Source organism: Chiroxiphia lanceolata, chromosome 7 (genome assembly GCF_009829145.1).
Source record: "Chiroxiphia lanceolata isolate bChiLan1 chromosome 7, bChiLan1.pri, whole genome shotgun sequence".
Lineage (NCBI taxonomy): Eukaryota > Metazoa > Chordata > Aves > Passeriformes > Pipridae > Chiroxiphia > Chiroxiphia lanceolata.
In genome coordinates, this window is record NC_045643.1 from 1,586,286 (window position 1) to 1,603,447 (window position 17,162).

Below are 17,162 nucleotides of genomic sequence, written 5' to 3' on the forward strand. Positions count from 1 at the left end.
CTCCTGGGCCTCTGTGGATGACAAGAGTTATTTAATATTCCTATGCTATGCAGAGAAGAGGCATCTTCCCCACAGGCTCAGGTGGCCCCCACAGACAGAGCTGCCTGCATCAGCTCTCCACACAGCTACAGCAGCACAAGCACACACAGCCCCACAGAGAAGGCCGGGTACTCCATGCCCTGCAGAGCTGGTCTCGGAGCTGCTGGAGGTAGGGAGCTCTCTGTACAGCTCTAAGGAAGTTGATGTTTTCAAGTGCCAGCTTGGAGACAGTGGGACTGCTGTCATCTGTCGTGGCTTGAAGGGCTGGAACGGAGAGGAACAGAGACAAGGTCAGAGCTTGGATGGGTGGGGACCCGAGAAGCCTCTCCTGCCAGGGCCATCCCACCCAGCTCTTGCCTTTGCCAGGAGGGAGCAGGGCCCAGTGGGATCAGCTGGAAGGCGCTGGCCACCAATCCCCCCTGTGCCCCTGAAATCTCTCCCTGCTCTGCCCATGCTGCCCCTCGTCCGTGCAGGGAGCAGAGCCCTGCGCAGCCAGGGCAGGATTGCAGCTCCCTGCCCAGGGTTTGTGCTCCCCTCACCAGCCCCACTGCCCTCACTCACTCTCGATGATGAGCTGCAGCTCTTTGTACTGTCCCCTCAGGTACCTCCCGGCCATCCCTGGGAACACAGATGCTGTCAGGGCCCCAGCGGCACAGCTCCCCCCCAGTGGCACTGCAGGCCCGGCCACGCACCCTCCTGCCCTGGCAGGGCTGAGCCCAGGGCCTTCCCGCCTCGGGACTCCCCAGGGCTGGGCTGGCACAGGGCGGCAGCAGCCACCAGGGCGCTCGGGGCTCCCCAGCACATCCCTGGGCCGCGTCCTGCTGCCGCTGCAGCAGCCGGGGCTGGGGCCGAGCTGCAGCGGGGCGGGGAGGGACCTTGTGGCTCACCCATGAACCTGACGGCCGCTTCTCGCACGGGCTCCTGTGGGCTCCACAGGTACGGCAGGGCCTGGTCCACGTACTCGACCACTCGGCTCTGGTCCTTTTCCAGCTGGAGAGATCGGCAGGGCACAGAGGGAAGGGTTGGCTGGGGCTCTGCCCCTTGGCTGGGCGCTGCCTGCGCCCAGCACTGGCCTCCCCTGCCCGGGCAGCAGCCGCTGGGGCCGGCTTTGGAGGGAGCAGAGGGCTGGCTGCTCCCCGGCAGCCGCGGGGCCGCCCTGCCCCACAGCCCAGCTGGGCCGGGGCTCCAGCGGCCCCCTGGCTCGGGGGCAGAGCAGCCTGCAGAGGAGCCCGCACGCCCCGGGCAAGGCAGCAGCGGGTGGGGTGCAGGCTGCTGTCCCGCGGGCGGCTGCAGCAGTGGGCAGGGGCACAGTGCCAGCCCCGCACTCTGGGCATCGGGGACTGCGGCTTTGGGGTCGTCCTTACCAGGCACTCGCCGAAACACCATGGCTCCTCTGTGTTGACCAGGCGCCCAAGATCCCTCCTCTTCAGGAACCTGGTCACAGCCAGCAGTGCTTTCCGAGAGGTCTGCAGAGCAACAGAGACCAGGACATGGCACCACAGCCCAGGGCACGGGACCCGTGTCCCTGGACCAAGGCCAGGAGGAGGCTGGAGCCCATGATGTGCCAGGCCAGGAGGCAGCCCAGCCCCCTCCCATGGGACACCAGAGCCCACGAGTCCTCACCTTTTTCACGACCGGGTTCTCATCGTGCCGGTGGAAGTAGAGCGGGAGCAGGCTCAGGCACACGTGTGGCTTCAGGGGTCTCTTTCCCGCTCTCTCTATCAGTTTCATCACACGTGTGAAGATGACCATGGAGCCCTCCCGCACACTGCTGTCGTCCTGGTGGAAAGAAAGAGGAAAAGACCTCAGCATCAGCTTCTCCAGGCCCCACGGGGCACAGACCTGAAAATCCACAGGGCACAAAGTTTCCCAGCAGTACCCAGAGCCCATGGGGGGGCACAGAGCCTTACGTGGTCAAAGAGTGGCCGGAGCGCCTCAGCCAACTGCAGGCCGGTGGCGGTGGATATTAGAGGGTCTTTGCTGTGGACCCTCTTCTGGAGCTGTGTCCAGACACTGCTCCAGAGCACATTGTCGAGCACAGAGAGCGTCATCCAAACCATATCACTGTCTGCATCCCCCAGGAGCTGCACCAGGCTATCCGACAGGCTCCAAATCCTCTTGGCCTGTGAGGAACACAAGGCTGTGCTGTGAAGCCATGAACGGCTGCAGCCCCAACCCCGCTCCGGCGGGGCAGCCCCACATACTGCCGCGGAGCCCGGAGGCCATAGGCCTGAGCCGAGGGACGTGGGCAGCTGAACAGGGAGGCAGCAGAGCTGGGAGCAGCTGCCACAGCTCCCGAGGCCCAGCCAAGCCCGAGAGACTGTGTTACCCAGCCCCACACTGCCCGCACAGCTTCAGCCCCTTCCCCCTCCTCACCATCCCAGAATCCTGGCTGAGCACCAGGAGCCCTCGGAGTGCCAGGTGACGCCTCTCTGGGCACTCGCTCCAGAGGTGCCTTGAAAGGCTCTGCAGAACGCTGCCTCCCCAGTCACGCATGTCCAGGCAGTCCAGGACCTGAAAGGCACGGAGCAGTGACGGGGTGCCCGGCCAGCAGGAGCCCAGACCTGCACAGGGCTGGGCCCTCCAAGAGGCCAGAGAGCTGGAGGCAGCTTGGTGAGGCAGCACTCACTATCAGGCTCACCTCCACGAGGAATGCCATGGCAGGGAGGTCCCAGCACGGCTCCTCCCTGCTCAGCAGCTCCAGCAGGTGGAGTGTGATGCGGGAACACAAGGGGCTGGAGACACGGCGCATCTCCCTGCCAGGGGGAAAAAGGCACCACTGATCCCAAGCCGGGTGGGCAAACCTTTCCCAGGACAGATTCACAGAGCCCTGGTCTTTCCCCACCAGCCCAGGAGGGATGGAGGGCCCTCTGGGAGGCAGAAAGGACAAGCAGAAAGGACAGGGGTAGCGGGGCCAAGGGGGTCTCACCTGGCCAGCAGACCCACTGCGTAGCGGCGGCTGCGAGCATTGAGGAGCCTCGCCCAGCCACGATTGTGTTCCACTGAACACACCACATCCTCACAGTGCAGGCAGCAGAGCAGGGCCTTCATGCTCAGCACTGCAAATCTGTGTGCAGAGCAAAGCCCAGGTCATGCTGGGAACCCTGGCCCCAGCCTCGAGGTCATGGGAGAGAGGGGAGGACTGGGATGGAGCACCTGTTGGGGTCAGTGGGAAGGTCGTGTTCCTCCCGGCATCCCCTCCAGAAGCTGTCGACCTCCTCGGACATCTGCTCTGTGGTGATGAAAACTTGGAAGAGCAGAGCCACGAGGAGATGGGGGCCATACTCCATCAATGACCCTGGACACTGGGGCTCCTGGACAATCGTCCACAGTGCCAGAGTTGCCTGCAAAAGACAAACCACCCGGACACAGCACTCAGTGCCAAGACATCCATGTGGCAGGGCCCGAGCGTGGCAGGGCTCCCCCTGCCAGGGGAGACTCGAGGGGAGCGCCCGGCCTGGTGCCCCTGAACCTGCTGCTAACCCACATTTCCAGCCCAGTGCCTGCAGGGAGATGGGCAGGGAGATACCGTGCTGGGGGAGGATGGAGAGCTGCCAGAGAGGCAACCTGGGGGCAAGCAAAGCTTCCAGAAACTCACAGCCAGGGCAAAGACATCTGTGTTGTCCCCATCGGAGGTGCAGGTGCTGTGCCATGGCCAGTCCTCCATCACAGAGAGCAGCACTGGCAGCACCTTCTCCAGGGTGGTTCCCGACGAGGCGATGGTCCTCCACATGACTGCAGCAGCTCTGTGGAGTCAGAGCTCTGCGTCAGGGGGCTCTCGAGCACAGCACCCTGACCTGGGCAGCTGCAGGGGCCGGGTGACAGAGCCACAGTGCTTTCAGGGGCAGGGGGGTGATGGGCTCTAAAGGCTGGTGAGCCCTCAAGGCAGGTGGGGCCCGTACCTGTCACACGAGGGGGCACAGCGCAGGAGGCTGATGGCGACATCCGCGGGGTGTGCCTGGGTCAGTGCTAGAAGGGTGTTATCCAGCACGTGCCCAGCAGACACGTTGGCAGTCAGCCACCAGTGGATGGACCTCACCACAGCTGGCACCTGGAGGGGACACAGGGGAGAGTTGGAGAGCTGCCAGAGGGAGCAATTCCCCACTTTCCCCCAAAAAGTGCTTCCCTTCTCACCACACTGTGCCAGGCTCAAAGGCTGAGGGGGCCCAGCAGACCCAACTTGAGGGGCTACACAGTCCCTGCCCACAGGCTGCTTACTTGAGCAGAGACAACTCTCTTCCCAAGAACGTCCACACTGGGAGCATCGGGCAGGCGCTGAACAGGTGTACTCTCAGTGTCGGCGATGCCCTCAGTTGTTGGACTGTCAGCCTTGCCCTTGAGCTTGGTCAGGTTGGGCTCAGGCTGCGCCATGGCCTCAGATGGTGAGGCACTGGCCTTTCTATGCCAAACGGGACTGGAGTCCAGCAACCTCTGCAGGAGAACGAAGGGCAGAGAAAAGAGGGATGTGCCATGGTGAGCTCCGACAGTGCTGCCAGGCTGAGCAGGGACAGCAGGCCCAGCCCAGGAGGCCGTGGCTGCAGGTACCTGTGCTGCCCTGCGGAAGCGGCCACGGGCACGGTCCTGCTCCTGTGTCCGGTCCTGTCCTGGATCTGGCAAAGATCGAGCGCGGTCAGAGCTGAGGGGCTGCGGGACAGGCCGGAGAACACGGCCCAGCCCTGCGCTCTACAGGCAGGGCCAGCCCCAGCATACCCAATGCATGGATCAGCCCTGGGCCCTCTTCCCCCCTCCCTTTCCCTGGCCATGTCCACAGGAGATGGGATGGGATGAGGCCCATCTGGCTGCAGCCACCAGCCCTGGGGCCCAGCTCTGCCACTCACCCTCCTGCAGGGGCTGGGACTGCTCCACCTCCTCAGGGTGCTGTGCTGGGGCAGGCCCAGGGCTTTCCTCCTCCTCCTCCTTCATCCACGCCACCTTGGGCACCCTAGGGGGTCTCTGCTCCATGTCTCTGGCTGGCTCCATGGCTACCTGCAGGACAGATGGCATGGAAAATCTCTGGGTGACCAAATCCTGCAGAAGTGCCTTGAAATCATCTGCAATAGAGGAGTGTTCAGAACGCTCCAGGCCGTCAAGTCTCACAGTCTGGCCTGGAGGGGACATGGGGCATTTCAAGAGCTGACAGAGGGAGCAATTCCCCACTTTCCCCCGAGAAGTGCTTCCCTTCCCACCACACTGTGCTGGCCTCAAAGGCTGAGTGGCCCAGCAGACCCAGCTTGAAGGCCCACACAATCCCTGCCCACAGGCTGCTTACTTGAGCAGAGACAACTCCCTCATCAAGAACGTCCACACTGGGAGCATCGGGCAGGCACTGAACAGGTGTGCTCTCAGTGTCGGCGATGCCCTCAGTTGTTGGACTGTCAGCCTTGCCCTTGAGCTTGGTCAGGTTGGGCTCAGGCTGTGCTATGGCCTCAGATGGTGAGGCACTGGCCTTTCTATGCCAAACGGGACTGGAGTCCAGCAACCTCTGCAGGAGAACGAAGGGCAGAGAAAAGAGGGATGTGCCATGGAGAGCTCCGACAGCGGTGCCAGGCTGAGCAGGGACAGCAGGCCCAGCCCAGGAGGCCGTGGCTGCAGGTACCTGTGCTGCCCTGCGGAAGCGGCCACGGGCACGGTCCTGCTCCTGTGTCCGGTCCTGTCCTGGATCTGGCAAAGAGCGAGCGCGGTCAGAGCTGAGGGGCTGCGGGACAGGCCGGAGAACACGGCCCAGCCCTGCGCTCCACAGGCAGGGCCAGCCCTGGGATGCCCAGTGCATGGATCAGCCCTGGGCACTCTTCCCCCCTCCCTTTCCCTGGCCATGTCCACAGGAGATGGGATGGGATGGGATGGGATGGGATGAGGCCCATCTGGCTGCAGCCACCAGCCCTGGGGCCCAGCTCTGCCACTCACCCTCCTGCAGGGGCTGGGACTGCTCCACCTCCTCAGGGTGTTGTGCTGGGGCAGGCCCAGGGCTTTCCTCCTCCTCCTCCTTCATCCACGCCACCTTGGGCACCCTGGGGGGTCTCTGCTCCATGGCTCTCTCTGGCTCCATGGCTACCTGCAGCAGAGATGGCATGGAAAATCTCTGGGTGACCAAATCCTGCAGAAGTGCCTTGAAATCATCTGCAATAGAGGAGTGTTCAGAATACTCCAGGCCATCAAGTCTCACAGTCTGGCCTGGAGGGGACATGGGGCAGTTCAAGAGCTGCCAGAGGGAGCAACTCACCCACTTTCCCCCGAGAAGTGCTTCCCTTCCCACCACACTGTGCCGACCTCAAAGGCTGAGGGGCCCAGCAGACCCAGCTTGAGGACTCACACAATCCCTGCCCACAGGCTGCTTACTTGAGCAGAGATGACTACCTCATCAAGAACGTCCACACTGAGAGCATCGGGCAGGCACTGAACAGGTGTGCTCTCGGTGTCTGCGATACCCTCAGTCGTTGCACCGTCAGCCTCCGTGGTGAGCTCAGGCAGGGCGGTGTTGGAGTTTGTCCCATCATCAGTCACCACGGTGTCACAGTTTGCTGTGCCGTCACTCAACGTGGTGCTGACATCAGGGTGCGCCTTGAGCTCACTCGGCATGGGGTCAGGCTGTGCCGTGACCTCAGCTGGCGTGATCTTGGTCTTTCTATGGCGAATGCCCAGGAATTTCAGAAAGGCCTGCAGGAGAACAAAGGGCAGGGAAGAGCGGGATGTGCCATGGAGAGCTCCGACAGCGGTGCCAGGCTGAGCAGGGACAGCAGGCCCAGCCCAGGAGGCCGTGGCTGCAGGTACCTGTGCTGCCCTGCGGAAGCGGCCACGGGCACGGTCCTGTTGTTGTGTCCGGTCCCGTCCTGGATCTGGCAAAGATCGAGCGCGGTCAGAGCTGAGGGGCTGCGGGACAGGCCGGAGAACACGGCCCAGCCCTGCACTCCACAGGCAGGGCCAGCCCTGGGATGCCCAGTGCATGGATCAGCCCTGGGCACTCTTCCCCCCTCCCTTTCCCTGGCCATGTCCACAGGAGATGGGATGGGATGGGATGGGATGGGATGAGGCCCATCTGGCTGCAGCCACCAGCCCTGGGGCCCAGCTCTGCCACTCACCCTCCTGCAGGGGCTGGGACTGCTCCACCTCCTCAGGGTGTTGTGCTGGGGTGGTCCCAGGGCCTTCCTTCTTCATCCGAAAGGGTCTGAGCAGGCTCAGGCGTCTTCCTGCCATCCCACAGGTGCCTGGAGGGCACCTGCAAGAGAGAGACACCTCAGAAGATCTCTGGGTCACCAAGTCCGGCAAGCTGCCCTTGAAGCCACCTACCGCAGGGACTGGAGACTCCGGAAAATTTCCGGGTCACCAATCCTGCGATCTGGCCTCGAGGGCACCAGAAAAAGATAAGCCTAGGAAAAAGTATAGGTGATCAAGTCCTGAAATGTGGCCTCAGGGGCACCTTCCGCAGGGACTGGGGACACCTCGCAAAAGCTCCGTGTCACCAAGTCCCACGGTCTGGCCTCGAGGTCACTCGCACAAAAGAAAAGCCTCCAAAACGCTCCGGTCAGAAAGGAACGAGTTGGCTGCACGGGGGCTCCGCACAGCGCCGCTCTGTCCCGTCTGTACCGTCGCACGCTCCGAGGAGCACTGAGGTGTTGCCACCTCACCACCACTACTATGTCCTCACGTGTCACAAAGGGCCCTGTGACACCCTGCCCCGTGCCATCCCATCGTGTCACAAAGGACCCTGTGACACACTGCCACGTGCCCTGGGGACTCCCCCAGCCCGAACAACCTGCCCCAGGTGGGAAAGAGTCCATTCTCCAAAGTATCCAACACAGCTGGACATGAATTTTAGGCACAGCTGAAAAACTAAGCAAACCCTCCCCTGCTGTGCCTGCCCACGGCAGCAGAAGGAGACCCCTCGGCTGCCGACGCAGCCGCAGCGCGAAGGCCATGGGGCCTCCGCACAAGCTGGCAGGGGCTCCTTGGGAGAAGTGCCGGCTTGTGGCCCTCCCGAACTCAGGGCTGTGACACACAGAAGGAACGTGGGGGTGAGGGCACCAATGCTGCTCCCACCCCGTTGCCCGGGGCTGCACCAAAATCAGCAGCTCTGGCAAGTCCTCGCCCAAGGAGACCTGCCACCACCCCCAGTCCTGGCAGGGCTGGTGCCCGTCTCCTGCCCCACACAGCTGTGTCCCCGGGGCACTTCTCTGCCACAGGGCAGCCAAAGCCAATGGGCACTGATGTCTGTGCTCTTGCAGGGGGCTGTTGGGAGCGGCAGTTGGAGCAATTGGTGGCCGTGCTCGGCAGCTGTCAGAAGGCAGAAGCACTTTCTCCTTGCGGGAATGATTTTTTTCGGGCAAGTGATGAGCTGCAGCACAAAACTCCCCTCAGTTGCTGAGTTTTGCAGGAAGATTAGATTGGTCAGACATCCTGTCAAGTTTCCTTGTGTTATTTGACCTTTTTTTCTTGCATTCTGCAAAATAAAAGCTGCCCGGTCTGATGTTCAAAGCTCCAGGTTCTGCATGTCCGGCTGCGACTCCCAGCTGATAGCCAGGGCTTTGGGGAAAGTGGAGGGGACGGGGAGAACTCAGGGATGCAAACCTGTTCCGTGTCTCTGATTAAGGTGCCAGCCTCCTGAAGGAGCAGCCAAGACAAGTGCTGGCAGCAGACGTCTTTTGCCGGTTGCTGCTCTCGCATGGACACAGGGCACACGTGTTGCCGTCTTGCACTTGATGCAAGAGCAATGGGGGGCCGTGCATTGGTAGGGAATGGGCTCCAGCAAGGCCTCTCGCATTCCCCTCGCTGCTTCCCATTCCCACTCCCTTGTCCCGGCAGGGCCTCCGCAGCACCTCAGCCCTTCAGGGCCTCCCAGCGCCCCGTCCCCTCAGGTTCTCCCCCAGCCCCAACAACCGGCCCGGCAGCGGCGCAGCCCTGAAGGAGCTCCACGGGAGCTGGCTCAGCTCAGGAGGCACCTCCCAGCCCTCAGCAAGCCAGACAGCAACACACGGGCAGGCCACAGATGCTGCTTCCCGCCTGGCACAGGGCTTGTGGCCACCTCCCAGGACCAGCTTCTCAGGGATCCCCACAGCTCCAGGCTCTGCCCATCCGCTCTGCTGCAAGTGTCGAGGTTCCAGCAGAACCCCCCAAAGCCAAGGGCCTTTTGGGCACTTTCTCTTCCCCACTGCACCTTTGGGCAAGTGTTGTGGAGCACAAGGGCCCTTTTTCCCCTCTTCCCAGATGCCCTGTGGACACCGGGCACCAAAAAAAACTCCTGAGCCTCTGTGTATGCTAAGAGGAATTTCATAGTCTCAAGCTGGGGGAACAGGAACTGGTTGCAGAGAGGGGTGTGTCGCGCAGGCTCAGGTGGTCCCATCAGACAGGGTTCCCAGGATCAGTTCTCCGCTGACCTCCGGCAGCTGCCCCAGAGAGGAGCCTCCCTATTCTGCACATTCTGGACCTGATCTTCAAACTGCTGGAACCTGGAGAAGACTGAGGTCTCTGGACAACTCTAAGGATTTCCTGGGTTTGAAGTGCCAGGCTTTTGACAGCAGCGCTGTCGGGAGTCATGCCTTCAATAACTGGAAGAGAAAAGAACGGAGCCAAGGTCAGAGAGCAGATCTCTGGCGAGCCAAGAAGCCCCTCCTGCCAGGACCATCCCACCAGCTCTTGCCATGGCCAGGAGGGAGCAGGGCCCAACGGGATCAGTCAGGAGGTGCTGGCCACCAATCCCCCCCGTGCCCCTGAAATCTGTCTCTGCTCTGCCCAAGCCGTTCCTCATCCGTGCAGGGAGCAGAGCCCTCGAGAGCCAGGGCAGGATTGCAGCTCCCTGCCCCGGGCTCTGTGCTCCCCTCACCAGCCCCACTACCCTCACTCACCGTCAATGACGATCTGCAGCTCTACTCGCTGTCCCTTCAGGTACCTGCCGGCCATCCCTGGGAACACAGATGCTGTCAGGGCCCCAGCGGCACAGCTCCCCCCCAGTGGCACTGCCGGCCTGGCCACGCACCCTCCTGCCCTGGCAGGGCTGAGCTCAGGGCCTTCCCGCCTCGGGACTCCCCAGGGCTGGGCTGGCACAGGGCGGCAGCAGCCACCAGGGCACTCGGGGCTCCCCAGCACATCCCTGGGCCGCGTCCTGCTGCCGCTGCAGCAGCCGGGGCTGGGGCCGAGCTGCAGCGGGGCGGGGAGGGACCTTGTGGCTCACCTATGAACCTGAGGGCCGCCTCTCGCACGGGCTCCTGTGGGCTCTCCAGGTACGGCAGGGCCTGGCACAGGTACTCGACTGCTCTTCTCTTGTCCTTTTCCAGCTGGAGAGATCGGCAGGGCACAGAGGGAAGGGTTGGCTGTGTCTCTGCCCCTTGGCCGGGCGCTGCCTGCGCCCAGCACTGGCCTCCCCTGCCCGCACAGCCCTGAGGCCCGGGCAGCAGCCGCTGGGGCCGGCTTTGGAGGGAGCAGAGGGCTGGCTGCTCCCTGGCAGCCGCGGGGCCGCCCTGCCCCACAGCCCAGCTGGGCCGGGGCTCCAGCGGCCCCCTGGCTCGGGGGCAGAGCAGCCTGCAGAGGAGCCCGCACGCCCCAGGCAAGGCAGCAGCGGGTGGGGCGCAGGCTGCTGTCCCGCAGGCGGCTGCAGCAGTGGGCAGGGGCACAGTGCCAGCCCCGCACTCTGGGCATCGGGGACTGCGGCTTTGGGGTCATCCTTACCAGGCACTCACTGAACCTCCAAGGCTGCTCTGTCTTCAGCAGCTTCACAAGATCCCTCCTCTTCAGCAACCAAGCTGCATGAAGCAGCGCTCCCCGAGAGGCCTGCAGAGCAACAGAGACCAGGACATGGCATCACAGCCCAGGGCACGGGACCCGTGTCCCTGGACCAAGGCCAGGGGGAGACTGGAGCCTTGGAGGTGCCAGGGCAGGAGACAGCCCAGCCCCCCACTGCGGGGACACCAGACCCTGCAAGTTCTCACTTCTGCCACGTCCTGGTTCTCATTATGCCAGTGGAAAAAAAGTGGGAGCAGGCTGTAGATGACATGTGTCTTCAGGGGTTGTTTACTCTCCTCCACTCCCAACTCCATCACCTTTTGGAAGAGGTTAATGGAGAGCACCTGCACGTGGATGTTGTCCTGATGGAAAGAAAGAGGAAAAGACCTCAGCACCGGCTGCTCCAGGCCCACCGGGGCACAAACCTGCAAATCCACAGGCCACAGTTTCCTGGCAGCACCCAGCGCCTGGGGTGGGGGGCACAGAGCCTTACGTGGCCAAAGAGTGGCTGGAGCATCTCAGCCAGCTGCAGGGCAGTGGGGGTGGAGATTCGGATGTCTCTGTCCTGGACTTCATTGATGAATACAGAGAGGGCCATCCTGACCAACTCTCCGTCTGTATCGCACAGTACTTCCATGAGGCTTGGTGTCAGGCTCCGCACACCGTCAGCCTGTGTGGAACACAATGCTGTGCTGTGAAGCCATGAATCATGGAATCCTAGAATATCCCGAGTTGGAAGTGACCCACATGGATCATTGAGTCCAGCTCCTGGCCCTGCACAGGACCATGCCCAACAATCCCATCGTGTCCCTGAGAGTGTTGTCCTTGAGCTCTGGCAGCCTTGGGGCCGTGACCTCTTCCCAGTGGGGCCTGTTCCAGTGCCAGAGCACCCTGTGAGTGAAGAACCTTTCCCTACTCCCCAAGCTAAGCCTCCCCTTGGCCCAGCCAAGCCCAAGCGATTGCGCTCCCCAGCCCCAGGCTGCCGGCACAGCTTCAGCCAATTGCCCCCTCCTCACCATCCCAGGATCCTTGCTCAGCACCACGAGGCCTCTCAGCACCAGGCGACGCATCTCTGGGCACTCGCTCCCCAGGTGCCTTGAAAGGATCTCCAGGATGCTGTCACTCCATTCAGTCATGTCCGGGCAGTCCAGGGCCTGAAAGGCAGGGAGCAGTGACGGGCTGCCCGGCCGGCAGGAGCCCAGACCCGCACCGGGCTGGGCCCAGGCAGCAGCGCAGGGCGCGGCACCGTCCCGGGCAGCTGCGGCTGCGAGAGGGCAGAGAGGCGGAGGCAGGTCAGTAAGGCAGCAGTCGCCATCAGGCTCACCTCCACAAGGAATGCCATGGCAGGGAGCTCCCAGGAGTTCTTCTCTATGGTGAGCAGCCTCAGCAGGCAGCGGGCAATCGGGTAATACAAGGGGCTCGAGGCACGGCGCATCTCCCTGCCCGGGGGAAACAGGCACCATCAACCCTGAGCCGGGTGGGCCAACCTCTCCTGGGACTCACTGGCAGAGTCCTGGTCTTTCCCCACCAGGCTGGGAGGGGACGAGGGCGCTCTGGGAGGCGGCTCCTCCTGTGCACCCGCCTCTCCCAGCCTTTGCCACTCTGCTCGGCCATCCCTGGGTGACAAGGCCCTCCGGCCCACGACCACGGGCACTGCGTGGGGTGCCCGTGCAGAGGGCAGAAATGACAGGGGCAGTGAGGACAAGGGGGTTTCACCTGGCCAGCAGACCCACTGCGTAGTGGTGGGTGTCGGTGCTGAGGAGCGTGTCCCAGCCGCGCTTCTGTTCCATTGAAAGCACGACATCTTCACACTCCAGATGACAAAGCAGGGCCTTCAGGGTCAGCACTGCAAACCTGGGTGCAGAGCAAAGCCCAGGTCATGCTGGGAGCCCTGAGCAGCCCCAAGGGCATGAGAGGGTCAGGAGGACTGGGACTGAGCACCTCTTGGAGTCTGTTGGAAGGTCATATTGCTTCTGGCATTCCCTCCACAAGGTGTCAACTTCCTCTGGCGTCTGCTCTCTGGTGATGGAAATCAGGAAGAGCAGATCCACGAGGAGACGGGGGGAATACTTTTTCAATGGCTCTGGGCACTGGAGCGTCTGGAGAATCTCCCAAATCACCCTGGTTGCCTGCAAAAGATAAAGCACCCAGACACAGCTCTCAGTGCCCAGATGTCCATGTGAAAGAGTCCAGGTGTGGGAGGGAGAGGCCAGGGAAGACGCAGGGGCAGCCCCCAGCCTGGTGCCCCTGAACCCGCCCCTAAGCCAGGTTTCCAGCCCAGCGCCTGAGGCAGGTAGATGCAGTGCTCGGGGAGGATGGAGAGCTGCTGGAGAAGTGACCTGTAGGCAAGTAAAGTCCAGTTCTAGAAACTCACAGCCAGGGCAAAGACATCTGTTTTGTCCCCGTCGGAGGTGGGCATGCTGAGCCATGGCCAGTTCTGCATCACACGGAGCAGCTTTGGCAGCACCTTCGCCACTGTCCTTCCCGATGAGGCGATGATCTTCCACAGGGTTGCAGCAGCTCTGCGGGGTCAGAGTTCTGTGTCAGGGGGGTGCTGACCAAAGTGCCTCGAGGAGCAGGGAGGGACCATGGCAGCAGGATGGAGGCTGACATGGCAGGGCTGGGAAACAGAGGCTCCAGATGGTCCTGGAACTCTCCATCCCTCTGGCAGACCACGTGGGACAGGATGGACAGGGTGATGCGCTCAGAAGGCTGGTGAGCCCCGAGCCGTGAAGGCAGGGAGGCCCTGTACCTGTCACACGCTGGGGCACAGCGCAGGAGGGTGAGCACAACATCAGCAGGGTGTTCGTCAGTCACCCTCAGAAACTCCGTCAGCAGCTTCTCTTCTGGAGTCGCGTTGGCTGTCAGTCTCTGGTGCACGTTCCTGACAAAGGCTGGCACCTACAGGAGGCGTGGGGGAAGAGCTGCCAACTTGCCCAGCTTCCCTGACAAGTGCTTCCCTTCCCACCACACTGTACTGGCCTCAAAGGCTGAGAGGGCCCAGGGGAGCTGGCTTGAGGGGCCACAAGCCCCTGGAGTGGCTTGAGCCTTGGGCGCAGGCTGCTTACTTGCTCTGGACTGGAGACACCATTCCCCTCAAAAATATCTGGAGTGGGAGCAGAATTCACACTCTCCCTGGGCACGAGGTCAGTGTCTGCAGTGCCCTCGGTCATTGCAGCATCGGCCTCCGCAGTGAGATCGGGCGGTGCAGGGCCAGAGTTTGTTGGTTCATCGCTCAACGGGATGTCAGGGGTTGCAGTGCGATCCATCGATGGGCTGTCAGGGTCTGTTGTAGCATCAGTCATAGTAGGGTCAGACTTTGTTGCGTGAACAATCGTCGGGGTATCACAGCGTCCTGTGCCATCAGTCAGTACGGTGGTGACATCAGGGTCTGCCTCGAGCTCAGTCGGGCTGGGGTCAGGCTGTACCATGACCTCAGTTGGTTTGGTTGTGGTCCTTTTACGCTGAATGCCCAAGAATCTCAGAAAGGCCTGCAGAAGAACGGAGAGCAGGAAAGAGAGGGATGTGCCATGGAGAGCTCCAACAGCGGTGCCAGGCTGAGCAGGGACAGCAGGCCCAGCCCAGGAGGCCGTGGCTGCAGGTACCTGTGCTGCCCTGCGGAAGCGGCCACGGGCACGGTCGTGTTCTTGTGTCCGGTCCCGTCCTGGATCTGGCAAAGAGCGAGCGCGGTCAGAGCTGAGGGGCTGCGGGACAGGCCGCAGAACACGGCCCAGCCCTGCACTCCACAGGCAGGGCCAGCCCCGGCATGCCCAGTGCATGGAGCTGCCGGGGGAAGAGTCCCGGGCCCTCTTCCCCCCTCCCTTTCCTTGGCCATGTCCACAGGGGACGGGGTGGGATGAGGCAGAGCCGGCTGCAGCCACCAGCCCTGGGGCCCAGCTCTGCCACTCACCTTCCTGCAGGGGATGCAACTGCTCCATCTTCTCCGGGTGCTGGAATGGGGCAGCTCCAGGGCCTTCCTTCTTCTTCCGAAAGGGCCTGAGCAGGCTCAGGCGTCTTCCCGCCATCCCAGAGTCTGCCTCTTGAAGGCACCTGCAAGAGAGAGACACCTCGGAAGATGTCCGGGTCACCAAGTCCGGCAGGCTGCCCTCGAGGCCACCTACCACAGGGATTGGAGACTCCGGAAAATTTCCGGGTCCCCAATCCTGCGGTCTGGCCTCGAGAGCACCTGAAAGAGAGAAAAGCCTAACAAGCGGTATGGGTCAGCAAGTCCTGCAGTCTGGGCTCAAGGACACCTGAAAGACAAAAAAGCCTAGCAAACGCTAGGGGTTAGCAAGTCCTGCAGTGCGGCCTCAAGGGCAGCTGCCGCAGGGATTGGGGACACCTCGCCAAAAGCTCCGTGTCACCAAGTCCCGCGGTCTGGCCTCGAGGTCGCTCGCACCACAGAAAATCCACCAAAACGCTCCGGTCAGAAAGGAACGAGTTGGCTGCACGGGGGCTCCGCACAGCACCGCTCTGTCCCGTCTGTACCGTCGCGCGCTCCGAGGAGCACTGAGGCGTTGCCACCTCACCACCACTACTATGTCCTCACGTGTCACAAAGGGCCCTGTGACACCCTGCCCCATGCCATCCCATCGTGTCACAAAGGGCCCTGTGACACGCTGCCACGTGCCCTGGGGACTCCCCTAGCCTGGCCAACCTGCCCCAGGTGGGAAGGAGTCTGTTCTCCAAAGTATCCAAGACAGCTGGACATGAACTTTGGGCACAGCTGAAAAACTAAGCAAACCCTCCCCTGCTGTGCCTGCCCACGGCAGCAGAAGTCCTCGCCCAAGGAGACCTGCCACCGCCCCCAGTCCTGGCAGGGCTGGTGCCCATCTCCTGCCCCACACAGCTGTGTCCCCGGGGCACTTCTCTGCCACAGCCAAAGCCAATGGGCACTGATGTCTGCGCTCTGGCAGGGGGCTGTTGGGAGCGGCAGCTGGAGCAATTGGTGGCCGTGCTCGGCAGCTGTCAGAAGGCAGAAGCACTTTCTCCTTGCGGGAATGATTTTTTTCGGGCAAGTGATGAGCTGCAGCACAAAACTCCCCTCAGTTGCTGAGTTTTTCAGGAAGATTAGATTGGTCAGACATCCTGTCAAGTTTCCTTGTGTTATTTGACCTTTTTTTCTTGCATTCTGCAAAATAAAAGCTGCCCGGTCTGATGTTCAAAGCTCCAGGTTCTGCATGTCCGGCTGCGACTCCCAGCTGATAGCCAGGGCTTTGGGGAAAGTGGAGGGGACGGGGAGAACTCAGGGATGCAAACCTGTTCCGTGTCTCTGATTAAGGTGCCAGCCTCCTGAAGGAGCAGCCAAGACAAGTGCTGGCAGCAGACGTCTTTTGCCGGTTGCTGCTCTCGCATGGACACAGGGCACACGTGTTGCCGCAGGTGCAGAACACTTGATGCAAGAGCAATGGGGGGCCATGCATTGGTAGGGAATGGGCTCCAGCAAGCCCAAAGTAGGATCCTCTAGCAGCAAAAGCTGAGCTTGTGAACTGGGCCATCTTTGCAGCAGACAGCACAGTGCTGACTTCTCTACATCCCTGAATCTCAGCCATATGAGTCCCTGCTTTGCTTCAGCTTGTGCTGCTTTTTCTTTTGTTCCCAGCTCACAAGCTCAGGTTTTGCTGCTAGACGATCAGGCTTTGGTCTTTCCATTCCCTACCAATGCATGGCAGAGGCCATAAGCAGCCCCTGGGCAGCCCCCTGGTTCCCTGCCAAGCCGGCTGCTCTGGCACTTGCCACTCTCTTAGAGCCTTGCACAAATCCCACAGACCACGAGAGGTTACGTGGGTATGGTGTGGGCACCTCGTGCCTCCTGCCTCCACTGCAAAACGGGGAAGGGACCTTCCTGCAGGGACCAACCCGCCAACATCCCAGCTCCAGAAAGGCAGAGAGCTCTGCCAGTGTTTGCTATAAATCCTTTGGGCTCAGGTCTAATTGTTAAGTAGGAATGATACGTTACTGGGGATTTCAGACACCTCTGTTAAAAAAGAACTCTGGGAAACAGTACAAGGGAATCACGGAAAAAGCTCTGGGATCCTGTGTGAGGTGGGAGAAAAAACACTTCTGCCAAAAACAAAGGATTGAAACCCATGAAGGGCTTCAACTGCAGCTTGTGAAAATACCATGTTTAGAACACTGGATCTAAGAGACATCATAAATAAATATCTAATCCATGATAGAAAGCCAAAACAGCTTCCTTTGACATACAAAGCGTGTTTTAATAATATATATATTAAAAGACAGTCACCAGTCCCTGGCTGTTGCTGGAATCCGTAGGTCTGGAATGGGATTCCCATTGCCTTGATCAGCTCAGCCCAAGATTATTTAGATTTTCCAAGCCCTTTACTGGCACAGACTCCCCCCAAAGCTGAGCCTAGCCAAGCTCAGCCTTATTCCCAGCCATTTTCAGCACC

At 61.5% G+C, this 17,162-nt stretch overlaps 2 protein-coding genes across 2 annotated transcripts; both read right to left on the reverse strand.

The window, feature by feature from the left end:
• Positions 1 to 77: 77 nt before the first annotated feature.
• LOC116789387 lies at positions 78 to 15,095 on the reverse strand. Its single transcript, XM_032693176.1, has 22 exons — positions 14,660 to 15,095; positions 14,355 to 14,419; positions 6,376 to 6,693; positions 5,944 to 6,091; positions 5,636 to 5,700; positions 5,309 to 5,521; positions 4,878 to 5,025; positions 4,585 to 4,649; positions 4,258 to 4,470; positions 3,942 to 4,090; positions 3,638 to 3,785; positions 3,196 to 3,383; positions 2,969 to 3,106; positions 2,681 to 2,795; positions 2,416 to 2,553; positions 1,950 to 2,162; positions 1,663 to 1,818; positions 1,404 to 1,505; positions 927 to 1,029; positions 601 to 657; positions 227 to 303; positions 78 to 125 (listed from the first exon to the last, which is right to left on the reverse strand). Exons 1-22 carry the CDS (start codon positions 14,772 to 14,774, stop codon positions 78 to 80), a joined length of 2,982 nt encoding a protein of 993 aa, XP_032549067.1. The 5' UTR covers positions 14,775 to 15,095.
• Positions 9,283 to 11,408, reverse strand: LOC116789722. The gene is made up of 6 exons (XM_032693869.1): positions 11,243 to 11,408; positions 10,956 to 11,111; positions 10,696 to 10,797; positions 10,202 to 10,304; positions 9,876 to 9,932; positions 9,283 to 9,578 (listed from the first exon to the last, which is right to left on the reverse strand). The coding sequence occupies exons 1-6, from the start codon at positions 11,384 to 11,386 to the stop codon at positions 9,373 to 9,375; spliced, it is 768 nt and encodes a 255-aa protein (XP_032549760.1). The 5' UTR covers positions 11,387 to 11,408; the 3' UTR covers positions 9,283 to 9,372.
• Positions 15,096 to 17,162: the final 2,067 nt, after the last annotated feature.